The sequence below is a fragment of the Hippopotamus amphibius genome, chromosome 4 (assembly GCF_030028045.1).
Source record: "Hippopotamus amphibius kiboko isolate mHipAmp2 chromosome 4, mHipAmp2.hap2, whole genome shotgun sequence".
Taxonomy (NCBI): domain Eukaryota; kingdom Metazoa; phylum Chordata; class Mammalia; order Artiodactyla; family Hippopotamidae; genus Hippopotamus; species Hippopotamus amphibius.
Genome location: NC_080189.1, coordinates 143,044,477 through 143,066,673, shown reverse-complemented (window position 1 = coordinate 143,066,673; position 22,197 = coordinate 143,044,477). Strand labels below are relative to the sequence as shown.

Below are 22,197 nucleotides of genomic sequence, written 5' to 3'. Positions count from 1 at the left end.
GCAAGGAACCAAAGGAGAGTACATACATAACAACAAAAAAATAACAGTTAATATATATTGAGCTCTTACTAAACTTGAGGCACTGCTGTGTTACCCACTATTCTAAGTGCTTTATATAGTAATTCATTTATTCCCTTCAACAATCCTACAATTATCAATGCCTTCTACAGATGGAGCAACTAAAGCACAGAGAGGATAAAGAGTTTCCCTTAAGTCAGTCACACAGCAATGAATAGCAGAACCAGGATTCAAACCCAAGCAGCAGAGTCTGCATTCTTAAGCAGTATACCATGATACCTCCCAACACAAACCTAAACACTAACATAATACCTCACCAAGATAAAGTGAAAACAAATAAAAACACTGCATTTCAGGTAAGAAACCTCAAAGAAAAAATGACCTTGAGTTAAGAATGCAACATAGGGACTTCCCCAGGGGCAGAGTAGTTAAGAATCATCTGCCTGCCAATGCAGGGGACACAGGTTCGATCTCTGGTCCAGGAAGATCCCACATGCCACAGAGCGACTAAGCCCGTGCGCCACAACTACTGAGCCTGAGCTCTAGAGCTCGTGGGCCACAACTATTGAGCCCATGTGCCACAACTACTGAAGCCTGCTAGCCTTGAGCCCGTGCTCCGCAACAAGACCCCACTCACCACAACTAGAGAAAAGTCTACGCGCGCAGCAACGAAGACCCAACACAGCCAATAAATACATAAATAAATAATAATTTTTTTAAAAAAAAGAATGCAACATAATTGATGGAAGCACATTATAAAGTAGTTTTTTTTAGTCAGAGATGGACCTTTTGCATTTTTTATTTTTCACATAATTTACAGCATAATTAGCCCAGAGATTTAGAGCTAAAGAAAATGCATACCGTTTCTGGGGAAACATCACTGTTCTCAATAACAGTAGTGTCTCCAGCAGCTTTTACTATTTTTGACTGGATAAGATCCAGTGACTGTTGAGCCTGTAAGGAAAGCAATATGGAGCCTCTGAATACTACAACTGATAAATAAATATACACAAGAAAACACAATGAATAATTTTCTTACACTCACTATATTTTGTACAAAATTAAAGCTCTTCTTAAAATACAATGTAAAGCCAACTTGTTTTTCTCCCAAAATCAAGTACCTTTCTCCCCTACCAGACTATAAAAACACAAGCTCACTATTTTAAACAGTTCAAGCAATGCAGAAAATGTATAAAGAAATTGAAAGCAGGAATAACCACAGTGATAGTTAGGTTAACATTAGTCTAGATCAGAGGTCAGCCAAATCTAGCCACAGCCTGTTCTTGTATAGCTCACAAGCTAAGAATGATTTTTACATTTTTAAAGGGTTGTGCTAGGCAAACAAAGAGTATGCGAAAGAAACTATAGTTGGCCCACAAATTCTAAAACAGTTTGTGGGTTTGCTGACTCCTGGTCTAAATCCTTCTTTGGTGCATCTACATCCTAAAAGGAAATTGGTACAAAATGTTCTGCAAATGGGCTTTTAACATACATGCTGTTTTACGAAGCATTTTATCTTTTTACATGTCAATAAATATTTATATATATTTCCAATTAAGATTTGCACAGTATTTCTATTATATAGATATACGGCAGTTCACTATTGCCATTTTATGCCAAATAACATGGCATATCCATGTCTTTGAGCACCTGTTTAATACGCTTAAAGTACCTTCTGAGAAAATAAACTGCTAGGCTAAAACTGCGTGTTTTATATTTTGTCCAGTGATCAAACATTAAAATTAAGTATCAAAGTATAAATTAGATTGCTCAATCCTGTATGTACCATATATCAAAGTCAGAGCTCTGGAACTTTTTAAGTTCACATTTTACCTACTGGTGACAACATCAAAGTAATGTGAAGCAACTTTAGATTCCTAAACTTCTGCATAACAATTATAAGCTATAATCATACAGAACCAACAGAAGTATTTCTTTCAACCTTTAAAAAAGTGGTGTATTTAATTGTTTTACTAATGACTATATCTCCTATAAACACAATCATGGCTCTAAAGCAGCTCTGACAAAAGTATACATGAATTACACTAAAACAGAATTACAAATAACTTGCCAACCTAACGCAAAGAATAAAAAATGTAATCCTAAAAATCGCCCATCTATATATGAGATTAAGAAAAACGTATTTCTACAAAGAAAGGGACAAATTTCTGAAATACTGGAGGTCTATACTTCTTTTAGATCCATGAAGATCAAAAGAAACATACTTTGTAAATGACTACCTAAGCAAATCCCAATAAAAAATATATAGATGTAACCAAATTTTTTAAAAGAGTAACATCAATTGAAATCATAGTTTAATCTATACTTTACAAAGAAATTAATTATATAAATATGATGAAATGAAGAAGTGAATTAAGAATAATGGGAAAACAAGCCAAGAAGTCTGTTATACAGTTACATATTTGGAACTAAACAGCTCATTTATGAACAAATTAATGTAATGATGCAAAAGAATAAATCCAGAGTTAGCAGTATGTTTGCTTAAGATTCAAGGTGCAACATAAATGATGATATGGCAGCTTCAGGACAAGCAGTCTTACCTTATGCAAGTCACCAGCTACCTTCTGTCTTTCATTTTGTTCAGTTCTAAGTTTTGCAAGTGTTTCATTTAACTGTTTCTTTAACTGTAAAAATAAAGGAGCACCACAGTTAATTCACATCCTTCTTTGATTATGCTGAGACTTCTAGGACTGAAGAATGAATGAGAAAGAATGGGATCGCTAACAGTTATTATGCACAGTGGATTAGCCAATATACTGCACCAGATGTACAGAAAAGCTAAGCAGTGGAGGTTCCAATCTGTAAAACTAAACATAAGAAGAGCTACAGAAACGAACTAGAGTTTAGAGTAGAAAACTGCAAATGTGAAAACAAAACCATCAAACTCCAGTAGAGTACTTTTTTTAAAAGTATTACTATTCACTATTCATAAAGTAGTTTGTTCACATTTATTCCAAACTAAAAGACAAGCAATAAGAAATTTTACTAATTAGTTTTTAAATGTTTAAAGGCTTTCTTAACCTATATAGTTCAGTTAAGAAGAATCAATTCTGTGATATTTAAAAAAAAAAAAAAATTAACAGAAGACTACAAATCCAGTAAAATGAAATCTTCAAAAATTTAAATGTCACTCATCCTTTAAGATGTCCCTAGAGAGAGCAGTTAGTCACTGGCCTAACTATACCAATAAGAAATGTCTTAATATATACATCTCAACCAACTTTTTGAAACAGTTATAAAGCTCTATTAAACTCTAGTGCTAATACGTAATGCCTCTTCTCTTGGTAACTATTCTGATTAAGTGTGAATGAGGGAAATGGACTTGCTGACAAAAAAATAACTTTTTTCTTGCTAAACGCAACAAGTTAATTGATTATGCCTCTCACCCACAGGCACAGCATTCCAAACAGTTCTAGAAACCCAAAAGGGGAAAATATAAGACACTGACATTTTGAACATGCAGAGAGAATTAGTGCAGGACATTCCATTTGGAAATTTTATTTTGGGAACTCTATGCCACATGCTTCAGTTTCTGCCCCTTTAATTCTGACTGCATACATCAGAGAGGTTATTCCTTTGGCCCAGGGACACACAAGGTATAAGCAAACAAAATTATTTTAATATATTTTAAAATGTGGCAACAGTCACCCTGAGCAAAAAGCAAACAGAAAGATTAAAATGAAGATTGCAAACTCAAGGCAAAAAAAAGTTTTAAATACCACTCAAAATGATCTCTTGACAGAAGGGTCAAAATATACAAAGAGAACATCAGGCTGAATGGAGACTCAACCATAATCTTGTGGGTTTGATGCTACTACTGGAGTCAGCCACCAAGCACTAAAGTTAAAAGTAAAATCTGCAACAACTGTAGTTAAAAATGTTTTTTTAAAAAACACATTATAGGATAAGCATATCACTTAAAGCTGCGGCATATCACAGCACCAATCTGTGCAATGTACAGCAAACGTATGCATAAAATCAGACTCACATTGCATTGGGAATGATACCGTTAAGGTAAAATAAAGGTAAATTTTATTTCAAAAATAGAAAGGGGCATGTGTGTGCGTGTGTATGAGTTGGCGTGGGGACTTCATGTGTACATTTCACAGAGAGCCCTACTCTGAAAACTGATTCCCATCAATGGATTACCCACTGTGGTAACACTGCTTAACATGAACGAGTTAAGAAATATTCTTTGCTAACATACAGCAGTACTAAAAAGAAACTTCCAAACTTGGCAGCGTTAACTTATAGTAAGGAGAAAACTAACTTACTGCAATTGTACTACATTTCACTCAAGTACTTTTAAAAAATCTAATCACATTTTAATTTTTAAAAGTCACAGATAGACATAATGATTATTATCTGAAACATACAATAAGATGGTCATGTTTATCTAACAAATAAGCCTGTCACAATCAGTGTAAATTTCCAGAAAATTTAAGAATGGGAACACAGGGTACTCTGTCATTATACAACATTTAGCTAACTTTGAGTCTGTAGTTTTCGGATTATTATGCTCTGAGTGATATGGTGATGATAAAGAATTCCACAAGCTTTTTGTTATCTATAATGTGTAGAAAGGCCAGTTAAAATAAGAAGGTAAATTGGATTACTGCCTTTGAATGAAGAATATGTATCTCCACCTTCAGTAATCTCCTTCCAGGTTAGAAAATAAGACGCCCAGTTAACTATGGTAACTCTAAGGAGAGAATCTTCATAACTAGACCAATCTTTATCTTTTTATTTCATTTCTTTATTCACTGAAAATAATGCTGTTGAAGAAATTTGGTTTTATAAAACACAGAAAACTTCTTTGAAAAAGAGTTGCAAGCCAAACATGCCATTGTTAGGAGCTAAGAAAAGAAGGATCATCTTAGGAATCAAGAAAAGACAGACCACCTTGAGTCAACAGAACATGAAGATTGTCTTAAACTTATAAAAATGCCAAGCTAAAGGTGTTAGCAAGGAGAAGTTTGGATGCTTTCTCCACATGTCAACATAAGTGTTTTCAGAACCTACTTGATACCCAGTGGAGAACAAGCTTCTTACCAAATTTAGCTCTTCATTCTGTCTTACTGCTTCAGAATATGAATCATCAAGTTTTTTCTGCAATTCAGTCAACAGATCTTTCAGCTGCAATGAAGTTTAGAGTTTAAGATTGATCTCCTTATGATATCCCATGTTTGTATGCTACTTGGAAGCTCTGCCACAAACAACTTACACTGAAATATTTTATCACTGTTATAAATTTAACTTAAATTGATAAGCAAGGTTGAAAAAATTCTACTATAAGTACCTCTCTGACTTCTGTAACATAGGTAGATCGTTCCATTTCTGCCTTCTCTAGTTCCATTTCCAAATGCTCTCGTTCTCTTCTCAGCTAGCAATGCCATAAAGAAGGTAAAGTTAAGAAAAATATTTAAGGTGCTTCCTTACAATTAAAAGTGATGATGCTTAGGAATATAAAACTATATGAATATAAAACTATACCATCTCAAACACTAACCAAGATATTCTTAAAGACTTAACAACCACACCATTAGATAAAAGAAATATTAAAACACAACTTATAAGACAATCCTTAATGCTAAAAATGAGTCCATAGGTTACAAGTCAAATGATGAGATAACATACATTTTCAACATCTTTATTTTCTCTTCTTAATCGCTCTAGCTCTTGCTCTGAAGATGTGAATGACAACTGCATCTGAAATGTGAAATAATTACATTACATGACCAAGTTTAACCACCAAGGACACAGAGGCTTTTCTACCTTGTAGAATTTTAACCAGACACTTCAGAGATTTTTTTAACGTATCTCATTTAAAGCCATAATTGAATTTTAAAAGACCTTAAAAATGAGTGTCACAGTTAACTTGATTTAAACTGTGGTCAAAACCCACCTCATTTGCATGATATTATATTAGGTCCAGCTAAGGAGCTTAATCTTTTAACAATTAATTGATAATCAGCTGTATTTAATCCCCAAATGCATTAATATAGAATATCATCAGCAACCCTAAACTCTGCACAGGTCGGCCCAGGAAAACAATTGAGCAAGAGACAGCACTCTTTACCACACCCAAGCACCACTATGCCATTTTATATGAGCATCCAAGATACCAGATTTTGGTATCTGTGGAGGCTCCTGAAACTAATTCCCTGATGGATATGGTGGGACAACTGTAAATAAAAGAAAAACTAAGACTATATAATAACATTTAGGTCCCATGAACAGAAGGACTTATTTTTTCTTGAATACTATATCATAAGTCATGTATCAGTGTTTTAAAACATATTGTGAACACCAAATTCTTTGCATTGTTATCACATTGTGGTTATTTAACTTTCAAAGCACTTTATATTCTTTATCATTACTCTTTAGTCGTATTTTAAACCAGTGATTCTCAAACTTTGGTGAGCATCAGAATCATTCAGGGGGCTCTTTAAAACACAGATTGCTGGCCCCACAGAGTTTTACATTCAGTAAGCCCTGGGTGGGGCTCAAAGAACGTACATTTCTAACAAGTTCCCATGTGGTGTTGATGCTGCCGGTCCAGGGCCCACACTTTGAGAATCACTATTCTAAGCTTCTTTTTTTTCTTTTAAATAGTTCACACATGCCTTTTCTTTATTTTTTCCCTAAATTCTTCTTTTCTAAATACCTGTTTAATAGTTTTTTGTGATTCATCGACCTTAACCTTCCATTTATTCTCTTCCTGCTCCACACTTCTCTGTAGCTTCTGTAAAATTCCTTCCTATAAACAAAAGTACAGTTGTTCTGAAAAATTCATGTTCTAATACCAAGATAAACTATTTAAGCCACTAAGTAATAAGTTAATAATTATTTTAAAATGTAGATTAAAAACCATTTCCTACTGTTTCTGCAAGGACAGATTTGTATTTTTCACACTCTAGCTGTAACAATGTGTGCATTTCATCAGCTTCTTTCAACTTGTGCTCTAAAATCTGCAAAGAATAAAATAAAGAAAAATTCTCTAGTTTTACCAGAAAGTTTTGTGCTTCAAATTTGTTTCAGTGCTTAATGGTATATTATGACAAATGGTTTCTAACTGTTTTATCATTAATCACTATATTTCTCAAGTAGCAATGAAGTTCAATGACCTTTTTGGTCATTTGATTTTCCTAATAAAACTCCAAGAGTCTGTTTAATACAAAATATATCACACAATTTTATAATAAATAGGCTTGTCCCTCTTTAGTGAGACAGTAAAATCAAAGCAGATCCACATGTGAAGTAAAGTCACAATGCCATGGGAAAGAGGGCTTTACTCATGCCACTTGAGATACAAAATAAGTTAATCTCCCAAATTTCAGTAGTCAAGGATAAGAACATACCTAGGCTCTCTGAACACCCCTAAATAATATTATTTGGGGATAGCAGTCAGTTCCTACCTATCAACTGATCTTTACTTTCTAAACCCAAGCTAAAAATGAGAGTAAGAAATAAATATTCAGTTTTAGAAATGAATAAGATAATAGAGTTAAAGAAATGACAAACATTAGCTTTGTACACAAATCAAACACAAGGAAGACAATAGCATTTCCACCAACATATACACAAAATGAAATCACCTTCTTACACTTTCTGAAAAGATCACTATTCTATTCATAATACAGCCTTTATCCTTCCCAAGCTTATAAATACAAATTCTGATTTACTTCTTTTTTCTATGTTTGTTTAAAACATAAATACTTCATTTCTTGAACTAACCTTAACCTCTTCTGAACCTGAAGTTCCAGCCACACATTCTTTTGCCTTCTTTTCAAATCCACGCAGCCATTCACTATAACTCTGTGGAGAAGAAAAGTCAAAATAACTAATTTCAAAAAATAACTAAATCAAATAAGTAAAAAAATTTAAATAACCAAGTTAGAAGATTATAAGAGAAACCTACACAGACAAACACCATTCCTCTGGAAATTTCAAAGAATAGAATTGTTACGTAAGTTGTACATGACCAAGCCCTGAAAATAAATACTAAAAATATGCCTATGTACTATCATCAAAATCAAATCTAAATTTACTTCCCTTCCAAGGATATCTGCAACTGAATTCTAGACATACAGGTAGACGATCTGTGCTCAAACCAGCCTCTACCACTTACTAGTGCTAGGACTAATAGATTTGATATTTAAGACAGAAAAAGCCTCTACAGAATGAATAATTTTTCAAAAGTCTTTTTTCAGGTGAACCAGTTCTCAAAAACTGAGTTCATAGACTAAAAGTTCAACTGAGATACTCTAGTCAGAAGATTTCAGATTCTGTGAAGGTGCTTCAGGGATTGTGAAAATACTTCAAAATAAATATATATTATGAAGTGTTTTTAAAATCATAATGAGAAATAAGAATAGAGAAATATTTATATGTTCAAAATCAACAAAAACTCCATTTGTAATGAAAGGTTAGCTGATGCAAACACAAGGCATTGCTATAGTTTTTACCATTATGCCAAATTTCAGAATAAATTATTCTAGATTTTTGATGCTTCTTATCTGAATTTTAAACTCTGATAAAGAATATTTGTTAGGCACTTTAAAGCAACTTTCCTCTAATTCCTCTTTTAAGTCTTTAGTTTAATTCAAGACAAAAAGTACATACATGAAAATTCTATTAATTGCTCTAAATAAAAGTTTTATGTGGCTGAATCAGGATTCACTATACTTCATCAAATGAAAATAAAAAACAAAGAAAATTGGATGCTGAGGTCACCCTGTAGTACAATACCCCACAGTACATATTAGTTAAAAAAGCCTCTCCATTAAAAAAAAAATTTACAATCTCACATCATAAATTTGAATGATGACAAAATGATACTATTAACATCCTACTTAGCATCAAATACTGGGATTCAATATAAATTAAATTCAGCTGAAAAACTGATTTAGATGCTTAAAGTATGTAAACCTCCCTTCAATCCAGGTCATATAGTTTAGATCTCTGCTCTGCTGATTTTCTTAGCAAAAAAGCAATAGAGAACAGTTTAAAACAATTACTTCATGTATAAAAGCATTTTTACATCTACTGACTATATTAACTTAATATTAAATTTAATTATTATTGCTTTATTATCTTAAGGTAAATAGTTGATTATCCACCATATCTTTAAAAGTTTAAAATGCTAGACCCTAAGTAGCACACAGAAAGCTTAATATATTCCTTAAATACAGACTATGCACAGAAGTATTCAACTTTTAACAAGTGGATGAACAAAAGCCAAATATCTTTCATGTCTTATGGTGATTTATAAATATTTACAGTGTCAAAAAGCTTTGGTGGTTGAAAGTGGGTAATATTGATGTTAAGAATGAATTTGGGGACCTCCTAGGTTGCGCAGTGGTTAAGAATCAGCCTGCCAGAGATAGGATCAAGATGGCGGAGTAGGAAGACGTGCGCTCACTCCCTCTTGCAAGAGCACCAGAATTACAACTAACTGCTCAACAATCATCGACAGAAAGACACGGGAACTCACCAAAAAAAACACCCCACATCCAGAGACAAAGGAGAAGCCACAATGAGATGGCAGGAGGGGCGCAATCACGTTAAAATCAAATCCCATAAATGCTGGGTGGGTGACTCACAAACTGGAGAACAGTTATACCACAGAGGTCCACCCACTAAAGTGAGGGTTCTGAGCCCCACACGTCAGGCTTCCCAACCTGGGAGTCCAGCAATGGGAGGAGGAATCCCCAGAGAATCAGACTCTGAAAGCCAGCGGGATTTGACTGCAGGACCTCCACAGGACTGGGGGAAACAGAGACTCCATTCTTGGAGGGCACACAAAAAAGGGTGCTCACCAGGACCCAGGGGAAGGAGCAGTGACCCCATAGGAGACTGAACCAGACCTACCTCCTGGTGTTGGAGGGTTGCCTGCAGAGGTGGGGGTCAGCTGTGGCTCACCGAGGAGACAGGGGCACTGGCAGCAGGAGTTCTGGGAAGTGCTCATTGGCGTGAGCCCTCCCAGAGTCTGCCATTAGCCCCACCAAAGAGCCTGTGGGCTCCAGTGCTAGGTGGAACCACCAACAAGGTGGGAACACAGCCCCACCCATTGGCAGACAAGCAGATTAAAGTTTTCCTGAGCTCCACCCACCAAATCAAAGTCTTACTGAGCTCCGCCCACCCAGCCCTACCCACCATCAGTCCCTCCCAGCAGGAAGCACGCAGGAGCCTCCTAGCCAGCTTCCTCCACAAGAGGGCAGACAGCAGGATCAAGCAGTATCAGCAGTATTTCGTCTTGTGGAACTGAAAACCACAGCCACAGAAAGATAGAGAAAATGAAAAGGCAAGAGACTTTGTACCAGATGAAGGGACAAGCTAAAACCCCAGAAAAACAACTAAATGAAGAGGAGATAGGCACCCGTCCAGAAAAAGAATTCAGAATAATGATGGTGAAGATGATCCAGGACTTTGAAAAAAGACTGGATGCAAAGATTGAAAAGTTTACCAAAGACCTAGAAGAATTAAAGAGTAAACAAACCAAGATATGCAACACAATAACTGAAATGAAAAATACACTAGAAGGAACCAACAGCAGATTAATGGAGGCAGAAGGGCGAATAAGGGACCTGGAAGACAGAATGGTGATAATCACTGATACGGAAAAGAATAAAGAAAAAAGAATGAAAAGAACTGAAGACAGCCTAAGAGACCTCTGGGACAATGTTAAACACACCAACATTCACATTATAGGGGTCCCAGAAGGAGAAGAGAGAGAGAAAGGACCCGAGAAAATACTGGAAGAGATTATAGTTGAAAACTTCCCTAACATGGGAAAGGAAATAGCCACCCAAGTCCAGGAAGCACAGAGAGTCCCAGGCAGGATAAACCCAAGGAGAAACATGCCAAGACACATAGTAGTCAAACTGACAAAAATTAAAGACAGAGAAAAGTTAATAAAAGCAACAAGCGAGGACTTCCTAGGTGGCGCAGTGGTAAAGAATCCACCTTCCAATGCAGGGGACACGGGTTCGAGCCCTGTCCTGGAAAGATTCCACATGCCATGGAACAACTAAGCCCGTGCGCCACAACTATTGAGCCTGTGCTCTAGCGCCCATGAGCCACAACTACTGAGCCCATGTGCCGCAACTATTGAAGCCCATGCGCCTAGAGCCCATGCTCCACAACAAGAGAAACCACTACAATGAGGAGCCTGCGCACCACAATGAAGAGTAGCCCCTGCTCGCAGCAACTACAGAAAGACCGTGTGCATCAACAAAGACCCAACGCAGCCAATAAATAAATTAAATAAATTTATTAAAAAAAAAAAAGGCAACAAGGGAAAAACGACAAATAACATACAAGGGAACTCCCATAAGGGTAACAGCTGATTTCTCAACAGAAACTCTGCAAGCCAGAAGGGAATGGCATGATATATTTCAAGTGATGACAGGGAAGAACCTACAACTAAGAATACTCTACCCAGTAAGGATCTCATTCAGATTCCACGGAGAAATCAAAAGCTTTACAGACAAGCAACAGCTGAGAGAATTTAGCACCACCAAATCAGCCCTACAACAAATGCCAAAGGAACTTCTCTAAGCAGGAAACATAAGAAAAGGACCTACAGAAACAACAACAAAACAATTAAGAAAATGGTAATAGGAACATACATCTCAATAATTACCTTGAATGTAAATGGATTAAATGCTCCAACCAAGAGACACAGACTGGCTGAATGGATACAAAAACAAGACCCATATATATGCTGTCTACAAGAGGCCCACTTCAGACCTAGGGACACATACAGACTGAAAGTGGGGGGAAGGGAAAAGATATTCCATGCAAATGGAAATCAAAAGAAAGCTGGAGTAGCGATACTCATATCAGACAAAACAGACTGTAAAATAAAAAATGTTACAAGAGACAGGAAAGGACACTACATAAAGATCAAGGGGTCAATTCAAGAAGAAGAGATAACAATTATAAATATATATGCACCCAATATAGGAGCACCTCAATACATAAGGCAAATGCTAACAACTATGAAAGAGGAAATCAACAGTAACACAATCATAGTGGGGAACTTTAACACCCCACTTACACCAATGGACAGATCATCCACACAGAAAATTAATAAGGAAACACAAGCTTTAAAGGACACAATAAATCAGCTTGATTTAACAGATATCTATAGGACATTACATCCAAAAACAGCAGATCACACATTCTTCTCAAGTGCACATGGAACATTCTCCAGGACAGATCACATTTTGGGTCATAAATCAAGCCTTGGTAAATTCAAGAAAACTGAAATCATATCAAGTATCTTTCCTGACCACAATGCTATGAGATTAGAAATCAATTACTGGAAAAAAACTGTAAAAAAACACAAACACATGGAGGCTAAACAATACGCTACTAAATAACCAAGAGATCACTGAAGAAATCAAAGAGGAAATCAAAAAATACCTAGAGACAAATGACAATGAAAACACAATGATCCAAAACCTATGGGATGCAGCAAAGGCAGTTCTAAGAGGGAAGTTTATAGCGATACAATCCTACCTCAAGAAACATGAAAAATCCCAAATAAACAATCTAATCTTACACCTAAAGAAACTAGAGAAAGAAGAGCAAACAAAACCCAAAGTTAGCAGACAAACTGGGACATTTGTAGAGACATGGATGGACCAGAGACTGTCATACAGTGTGAAATAAGTCAGAAAGAGAAAAACAAATATCGTATATTAACACATATATGTGGACTACAGAGAAATGGTACATATCAACCAGTTTGCAAGGCAGAAATAGAGACACAGATGTAGAGAACAAACATATGGACACCAAGTGAGAAAAGTGGGGAGGGTTGGGGGGAATGAATTGGGAGACTGGGATACCAAATTGTACACTCTAAATATACGCTGTTTGTCTGTTAACTGTATCTCAATAAAAGTTCTTAAACAAACAAACAAAAAAAAGAATCAGCCTGCCAGTACATGGGACACGGGTTTGATCCCTGCTCCAGGAAGACCCCACATGCCACAGAACAACTAAGCCCATGCACCACAACTACTGAACCCATGTCCCACAACTATTGAAGCCCCCACGCCTAGAGCCTGTGCTCCGCAACAAAGAGAAGCCACCACAATGAGGAGCCCGCACACCACAATGAAAAGCAACCACAGAAAGCCCATGAGCAGCAACGAAGATCCAATGCAGCCAATAAATAAATAAATAAATTTATTTAAAAAAAAAAAGAATGAATTTGTTACATTAAAAAGAATTTTTAATTCTGGTGATCTTATACAATCTTTAAAGAAGAGATATACAAATCATTAACTCTTCTGGCTCATAAAATACTGCCAATCAAATCCCCCAATTCTATTTCCATTAATAAAATATAAATCAGGAATAAAGAAATAAAAACAGCTATGGCTACAAAGGAAAAAATATGAAACATATGAAGAGCAACCCCTTCTCCTAGGTTCAATGTAAGAAGAGCCCTAGAAGTGGCAATTCATCCATATTGCCCAGCACAAGTTACTTCATCAGCACAACCCATACCTACTAAGCTGATCAAACCTGAATATGTCCTCAACAGTTACAATGGAAACAAAAGAATTTTTGCAAGTTAAACTCAGACTGCACTGAGAACAGGCCACTAAGTTTACTTACAATCACACCTGGCACCCACAGCTCTCTCCTTGGAGAGATATCCTGATTCCAAATTTGAGGCAGGCAATTACTTATTGTAATTTCAAATTACAATAAGTAGTTATTATTTCATTAAAAGACATTATATGACAACTGAAGAAATCCAATTGTTGACAGATGTATGACATAAAGAATTTTCTTTAAATATAATAGTAGTTTCGAAAAGAATCCTTATCTTTTAGAAATATTTACAGATGAAATGCTCCGACGTTTGACTTCCTTCAAAATAAAGTAGGAAGTACAGGGTTAGAGGTAAAACAAGACTGTTTGTGTATCAATGCATGCCATATAGTGGTATTTGTTGACGTGAGATATTGGTACATCTGGCTTATGCTGATTCTCTCTACTTTTGACTGTATATGTAACTTCCCATCAAAAGAAAAAAAGACCTATACCACCATTTTAGAAAACTACAAGCATACTCACTGGCATTCTCTGCTATCAAATATTCACTATATTAATTCTCTGAATCAAGGCAACTTTTCTCTCCCATTTAAAACACATACAACTTCAAATAAAGCAAGTTGTTCTATGTCATCTTCAAGACTTGCTTGAAAAAGTTAACAGGTGACCAAAATCTTAAATTTTGAAATAAAAAGAGCCTGGTTCTTGTATTAAATACATTTAAAAATAAAGTGTTCCTAAAATTAAGAAGGAATAACTTAAAATTAAGTTCGATTTTCAATTAAGCCATTAAGAACATAACTGATTTATTAACCACCACTGACTTATGAAGAAATACTTCTTTCCCAAATATGATGTTTACGAGTCTCTAAATAATGTCTCATATGTAAACTGTATAGATTACAACAAAGTACCAGCTGAAAAAACATAAATGATTTTGACCCAAGTTATTGATCTTAACTACTCAAAACACCCTAGGTTAAAAGTGAGAAAGACTGAGGGATCGGTGTACCATTAAAACCAAGTGCAGGGTGCAAATGTTGCTTATTCACAACTTACTTGAATAATGATAAAGATGTCATGTTTTAAAAAAAATAATAAATTAATCTTACCAAATTAGAAGGTACAGACACCTTTGGAAATAATTTTTTGAGAACTTCTTTAGCTTCTAACTCAACAGCTTCCACGTGTTGTTGTCTTTCCTAAAGCAGAAGAAGAACCAAACCAAACTTACAAGATTATAGAATTTAAAAAAAAAAAAAAAAGCTACAATATTTTAAGCTCTACGGGAAGAAAAAGCCAGAGTATTTTAAAAATTATTCTTATTACTGACAAATGTTCAAACTTCCCATTCTGAAATACCAAAATGCTTACATAAGAAAAAATCTACAAAATCTCAAAAGCATTCTAAGTAACAAATAATGTCTTATATTAATCAAGCTAAGGCAGTATCTGACAATATGGACATTTTCCTTGCCACCAAGTGATATCCCTCCAGGAACAATTCAAAAAAAACAAAAAAAAAACACAAAAAATACTTCCTACAGCTAAAACTTTATACTACTTGCACAAAAAACAAAAAGCACTTCCTACATCTAAAACAAACTATATGCAAAAAATACGCATCTGGGTGGCATAACTGAGGCTTATCAGGCTGGCAAATTTCTTTCCATAAAATGCATCACTGATGGACTATAATACCATGGGATTAAAATGGCAACTTTGATACTTCCAGTTTCAAGGTTAGGTGAAGCTATTTATGCTAAACAAAGAGGGGAAAAAAGGAACCACCAAAATTTAATAGGTATACATATGGGAAAAAGAGTAAAGAGAAAGAGGGAAAACTAATGGTGTACTACTTAATCAATGCCATACATCAAGACTAACTCTGACACATGCGTATAGACTCTGTAAGCTGTAAATTTAAAGATAAGTATTATAAAGGCATGTCTAGATTTGGTGATTTTAAATCCAAGTCTAATGGGTATCAATTATTAACTCAAAACCATGGTTTGTCAAAATTAGGGTAATGACTTGATCACACAAAAAATAAAAATCTAATATTCAAACTATCTCTACAAGATTAAAAAAAAAAAGACACCTATAAAAATACACATCTAAACCAAGCCAAGAAAATCATCTCAAAACACTGGTGAAGTTCAACAGATGACAGGAAGGCAAGCAAGCTAGCAAGATCTCACCACTATCTTTCCCCCACCATTTAAACTGATCTTTCAAATCTATTACAGACTTAAGATGCACACACTTCAATTTAAGAAAATCTAATAATATAGAAATCTAAAGTTACACAATAAGCTAGAGATTAATTATATTCTGTACACACAAAAAGCTGTTACTTTACTCGGATTAGTGGCAGGATTTTAAAAATGGATCTTTTAATGGTGTATTTTCAAAAACTCAATAAAACTCCACTATTTTTCAGGGATACATCCACCTAACTACATAAAATAACACATATTCATTTAAGGAAAATGATTAACTGCTAATTCAAAAACAATTAAGAGGCTTCCTAAGTGGCACAGTGGTTGAGAATCCGCCTGCCAATGCAGGGGACACGGGTTTGATCCCTGTTCCAGGAAGATCCCCAAAACAATTAAGAGCTCATTTTTATCATCTGACCATAGAAGTGGTAGAGCAATCTCTAAAGAAGATCAGAGGAAAAGAGACCCTGTGGAACAGAAACTTTTTTGAAAATTCCCCAAGGGAAAAAGAATCTAGCTAAAGGAAATAGGTGTCTAACTTGTAACTAAAAAGCACAAAGATGTACTAACAATTTTAGGTAAAAAGTTTTCATCTGACATAGAAGGTTGGTTGTGGATAGCAATTTCCATTCCACTTTAAAACCTGGAAAAGATCTAATATTGAAAATTGCATTATTATAATTTCCTTAGTATCTTTATCTAAGTGTAATATGTGTGAAGCATCTTTCATGTGAACCTGTCGTTTATAGAAGGTCCTCAAGAACGTTCACTCCTTATAGCACAACTTGTAGTCATGGGTCAATGAACATCACCTTATACCTATGCTATCTGAGGACAGTCTAAATTCCATTAAAGTAGACAAAGAGTATAAAGTCTATGCTCTGTAGATCATTAGCCATGCAAGAAGCCATCATGCGCTGGTGATGAGTTTTGAAATGTAGATAAATTCTTATATTCATCACCAAACACATGATGAAACAAATTCCAGCTTTCTTTCGGAATCATAATATGCAAGAATGCCTACGACAGGTGGTGTATAACTTCTTGTAGGGAAGGCATGATATTAAGAGTTTAGCATTTTCTAGATAACCAGCCTCATTAATAAAATAAAAGCTAAAAGGTAGCTCTTAACAGTGAAAAACAAAGTTATAGAAACAATCAGAAACTACAGGGAACCCCCACTGCCGACAGAGCTGACTGCAATCACTGACAATGAAACAGTAACGTCCTACCTGGCCTAGATTTTTCTATTCTTTGGCCTAGATTTCTCTGGTCCCAATATTTGCCAGCTGTCTCACATTAGGGTTTTAGTGAAAATTAGGGCCTCATGAATAAGTATATAAGTAAATACAAATCCATTACACTAAAGGAAATATAACTACAAACATACACTTAAAAAATTTATTAAAATTCTATTCTGCTTAAAAAAAAAGTCATTCAAATATCACTAAGACTTACATTTAAAATTCAACACAGGGGCTTCCTAGGTGGCGCAGTGGTTAAGAATCCGCCTGCCAATGCAGGGGACACGGGTTCAAGCCCTGCTCCAGGAAGATCCCACATGCCATGGAGCAACTAAGCCCATGAGCCACAACTACTGAGCCTGCGCTTTAGAGCCCGTGAGCCACAACTACTGAGCCCACATGCTGCAACTACTGAAGCCCACGCGCCTAGAGCTCGTGCTCCCCAACAAGAGAAGCCACAGCAATGAGGAGCCCACGCACCACAACTAAGAGTAGCCCCCACTCACCGCAACTAAAGAAAGCTCACGCACAGCAAAAAAGACCCAACACAACCAATAAAATAAATAAAATAAAATAAATTAATTAATTAAATTAAATAAAATCAACATATTACTTTAGCACACAAAATACTTATAGAATGCTGAACTGAATAACATAATGAACTTTAACCCACATGTAAAATTCAATAATTCTGTTCTACATTTATTCTTGCTAGGAATTTTCAAAATGCTTGACTGAACTGGCACATTTATTTCTCTCAGTTTTTAAAAACAATTTCTCAATTACGATTCATTAGAAGTCTTTAAATCCATGGAACAACTTGAACCCAGGGAGAATATCCTTAATCGTTTTTAAGACAGAGGGGACTATGTGTTTCAGGAGCACTTTACATACTCTGGTCAAGAGAATTATCCCTTATATTAATATTCCACACCAAACAAAATATGCATCATTACTGTCCAGCCACTTCAAAACCTAAAGTTTAATTTTAATTCCATCTTTTCTAAGGAACCATCCCCAATAACACACCCAGAATTGATCCCTTCCTTGTACTTCTGAAGACTTTTACCATTCTTCACTTTGTCTGAGTCATCTTGGTGTGCCCCCCAAAACCTAGGAGAGTCCACTGTGCATCACAGATACATTCTAGGTACTCAAATGTGTTTATTAATTCAGTTAGATTTTTTTGGCTCAGGGTTTTCACCAAGTTCTCTTAACCAACTCAAGAGGTACACTCTGTCTAACAAGAGCTTACATAGGTAGCATAAGCCTCCTGAGACTCTTCAGCTTAAAGCAGTAATCACCAAAGCTCAAACAATCAGGTAATCACAACAAAACACCATGCCCAAAATTAAAGCTTCAAGAAGTAGATGAAAAAAGCAGAGATGATAGAGGTGATAAATGTGGATGATAAGGAGATTTTCTATTTAAATTGCAGTAAAATTAAATGCTTTAGTCTGATTTTAAGACAAGCTGCAGATTTTCTCTGTTCAGTGGATTGTTTCTAGGAGTTAGCATTACAACCTTGGAAGTCTTGTTCACTTTGTCCTGCAGCATTTTTTCAGTTGATGCCAATGCTTCCATTGCTTCCCAGTTTTTCTCCCGAAGGTCCTAATCATTTTTAGAAAGAATGATTTCAGTTTATCCATTATTGAAAGATTTTTGCTTTTTGCTTCATCAGTATTTTGCACTGCATTTAAATGCTGGTTACTGCAAAATTATTTCAATGGGAAAATATGTATATTAGCAAAAAAATAAAAAGCAATGTTTAGAAGTTTGAATGAGAAAATAAAGATGCCCACTTCCCATGTTTTAGTATACACACCAAATATGCCAGCTTTAAAGTAATTACTATGCACACATAACAAAGAAGAAAGCATTCAAAAGTAAACACAGAAACCAAGATTACAAATATAATTTCAGGTACATCAAATATTAGAGGATTAAGGACAGAACAAATAAACAAGTACTACGAAAAGCTTTACATGTGATTTAAACAGGACCCAATATCACTCATGTGACTTCCCATTGCAGCATAACATTTTGTTCTCCAAGTATGTCTTATTGGTTTAATACATTTCAAGTCTACCTAGGAATGACACAGGAATTCACTGTATTTCTCTATCTTTCTTGGCATGGCCAAATATGCATACCAAAAAGCAACCTGAAAAGAACTATTTGATGAGTATGAGCTATTTGATCAAGGCAAATGGGGAGGCTAGAAAGAGAAACAGAGGCCTTTGGAAACTGAGTTCTGAAAGATCTATTTTAAGAGCACTTTATTAGCAAATACTAATAAGGACAATCTGCTATATTTCAGCCCGTCTTCAGATTAAGAAATCTAAACAGATTAAAAACAAAAACTAAAAAGTCAATAACCACCATGTATTGAATTCTTACTAATGTGCCCAACACTGTACTTGGCACTTCACATAAATTTTCATTAATCCTCATAACAACCCTAAGAGGTATTTATTCCCATTTTATAGATGTTAAAAGCACAGCTCAGGAAGGTTAATAAATGTGACCAAGTGTACACAGCAAATGAGGTGGCAGAACTAGAATGGACTGACGTCGCAATCTGCTGGCTTCCAGTGTCCTGGTTCTTTTCACACATTTCAATGCTTCCAGCACTGCTGCTGCTGAGGCATTAGACTGGCATTACTATACCTTCCTTATTGCAGAATCCCAATAACAAACACAGTTAAGATATTAACAGTAATATTGGCAAAATTCATCTGAGGTTTTCTGGCCAAGCAATGCTGTTAGTAATGTTACACAAACACACAAAGGGCAATTCACATACCTAATTTTGACAAACTCAGAGGAGCAGGAACATGTCAACTTGTTAAATTAACAAATTAACAAAAACTTTGAAAAATTAACTTTCATTAGAAAATGCCCACTTAGATTTTAGTAACATTTCTGACCTTGCTCAAGTCTTCACAATGATACTTTTGTGTGCAGAAATTCCTCATCTAGCAAGAAAGCTTGCATTCTACTTAAAGGTCTTATCCTCTGGTCAGAGAGAATTTAAGAAACTCTTCTATATTTACTATTTGTCAATATTTCTTTCAGCACTATCCCTTCCATTCTAACCTAAATGTATTCAGGTTTTGAGGCCTCTAACATGCTTAATTATCAAAATTTGAAAAGGGAGGTGCCAGAAGACTTCAAAAGACGTTTAATTATTGAAAATACTAGGTTTTAATGCTAGCCCAATCAAAATAAGAAAAATCTTTAATTTTAAGATATTGAGCTGAAAGAATAATTTTTCCAGGTAAAAGTTCAACAGAAAGTCAACTATAGTTTTAGCTTTAAAAAAAACCTAAAGCTGTAATAACTGTAACGTCAACATTTAAAATGATACTGACATGTACAAAATGAACTTTTCATGTATTCATTAAAAAAAAAATCCACTCTCTAATAAAGTGATTTCCCCAATAATCCTCCCAAAAAAGCTACACATAAAACAGTACTTTCCTACAAAACTTAAGAAATCTAAAGTAAAAGTAGATTAAAAAAATTCTTAACCGTGATGTTTCAGTGAAATAATAATAAAAAGCTTTATTCAGATAAAGATTTGCTTACATTGTTCTTCTTCCTCTGGTGTTCAACAGCATCCTTCAAAGAATCTAACTCATTCCGGAGACCAGTTATTTCTTTCTCTCTTTCTGAAATTCTAAACCAGAACATGAATATACAAAACAATATTTTAGGTAAACAGTGAACATATTATTTGTTACTACAAAAAAAAAAAGCAAGATGTTGCTTTGAAAAATGCATTAACCTAATAGGCGAACTCTTTAAGCTTAACTACAGTTACCACAGAAAGCCTATACATGAATTCCTATTTTCAGAAATAAATTTTTAAATAAATTTTTACAATACGATATGCTGACATTTATGCTAAAGAGAAATCACCCCCTAAGAAATAGTTCATGAACACATGAACTGCTGTAGTTGTAGTTACTTCTATTTTTATCTTAGAGCAGTGAAGTAGCTATTTTCTTCAGTTTTTACAGAAGTATAAAAACTGATGTAGAAGCACTCCCTTAAGTATTCTTTTTCCAGAAGGTAATGAAATCAATTATGACTTTAAGTGGCTAATCCACAATAAAAGCATGGTATTAACATGAAGTAGGTGTTTTCATTTTCCTAACAGTCTTGGGATTCATGTTTTTCTGGTTCTGTCAAATGAGTTAGTTACTTCCCAGAAATGCAGAAAGAAATGGCAAAGATTCACAATTCAATTCTGTTACAGGTGAGAGGTGGCTTGGATAGATAATTAAATTACAAAAAGCTCTTCCCTAAGAATAAGGCTCAATATAAGGGGTTGGCAAACTAGGGTTCTGGGTATGACCCACAGTCTGGTTTTGTATGGCCCTCAAACCAAGAGCTGATTTTCTGTTTTTAAAGAATTGTGGGGAAAAAAAGAAGATCAAACTATGTGGCCCACAAAGCCTAAAATATTCACTGTCAGGTCATTTATAAAAAAAGAGTTTGCTGATCCTTGCTCTATATAGTCAAACTCAAGACTCAATTTAATAGTAAATAATTCTAAACTAGTAAACTACCAACTTTATAAACAAGTCAAGATGGAGGAAACACACAGATATATCACTGAATATACTTAATGTGGTTGACATGTAACATGTTGAAACATACCAACTTATCTGAAATGACCTTAAACACAACCTCTTAGAGAAAATTACAGACCCACAATAAAAAATGTTTCAGTTAAAAAAAAAAAATCTCCTTAAAAGAGAGGAACCATGAAGATTACAAGATTTGCTTTTTTAATGCAAAAGCTACACCAAAATTTGCATCATTCAAATTCCACAATTATATCAGGAGAATAACTGAGATAATTTAAGGTAAATTAGCAAAGGCTTCAAAATATAGTTTAATGTGATTAGATATTTTCTGAATGCCTGAAAAACCACTATCACCCTCAACAAAATGTTCAAAGAAATCCAAATACCATAAAAGGTACATTAGCTCAACCAAATGCACAGCTAAGTTCTACTGACCTACAGGCCAAGAAATCCAAATAGAACTGTAAAAATTGGGGGAGCATTTGCAGTTACATTAAATTGCTTATCTGAGAA

The 22,197-nt window shown here is 35.0% G+C and overlaps 1 protein-coding gene across 10 annotated transcripts in view; it reads right to left on the bottom strand.

The window, feature by feature from the left end:
* The window catches only part of KTN1 (kinectin 1), a 126,194-nt gene that overhangs the window by 29,209 nt on the left and 74,788 nt on the right, over positions 1-22,197 (bottom strand). For 5 of the 10 annotated variants that reach the window (XM_057732883.1, XM_057732887.1, XM_057732890.1 and 2 more), the window contains 11 exons: positions 20,678-20,768; positions 18,611-18,697; positions 14,733-14,822; positions 7,777-7,857; positions 6,921-7,010; positions 6,707-6,799; positions 5,677-5,748; positions 5,339-5,422; positions 5,092-5,175; positions 2,580-2,663; positions 880-972 (listed from right to left, as the gene is read on the bottom strand). In XM_057732883.1, coding sequence (XP_057588866.1) covers positions 880-972; positions 2,580-2,663; positions 5,092-5,175; positions 5,339-5,422; positions 5,677-5,748; positions 6,707-6,799; positions 6,921-7,010; positions 7,777-7,857; positions 14,733-14,822; positions 18,611-18,697; positions 20,678-20,768 — 949 coding nt within the window. The remainder of the gene's footprint in view (positions 1-879; positions 973-2,579; positions 2,664-5,091; positions 5,176-5,338; positions 5,423-5,676; positions 5,749-6,706; positions 6,800-6,920; positions 7,011-7,776; positions 7,858-14,732; positions 14,823-18,610; positions 18,698-20,677; positions 20,769-22,197) is intronic. The other 5 variants (XM_057732885.1, XM_057732886.1, XM_057732888.1 and 2 more) reach the window with 5 other exon arrangements.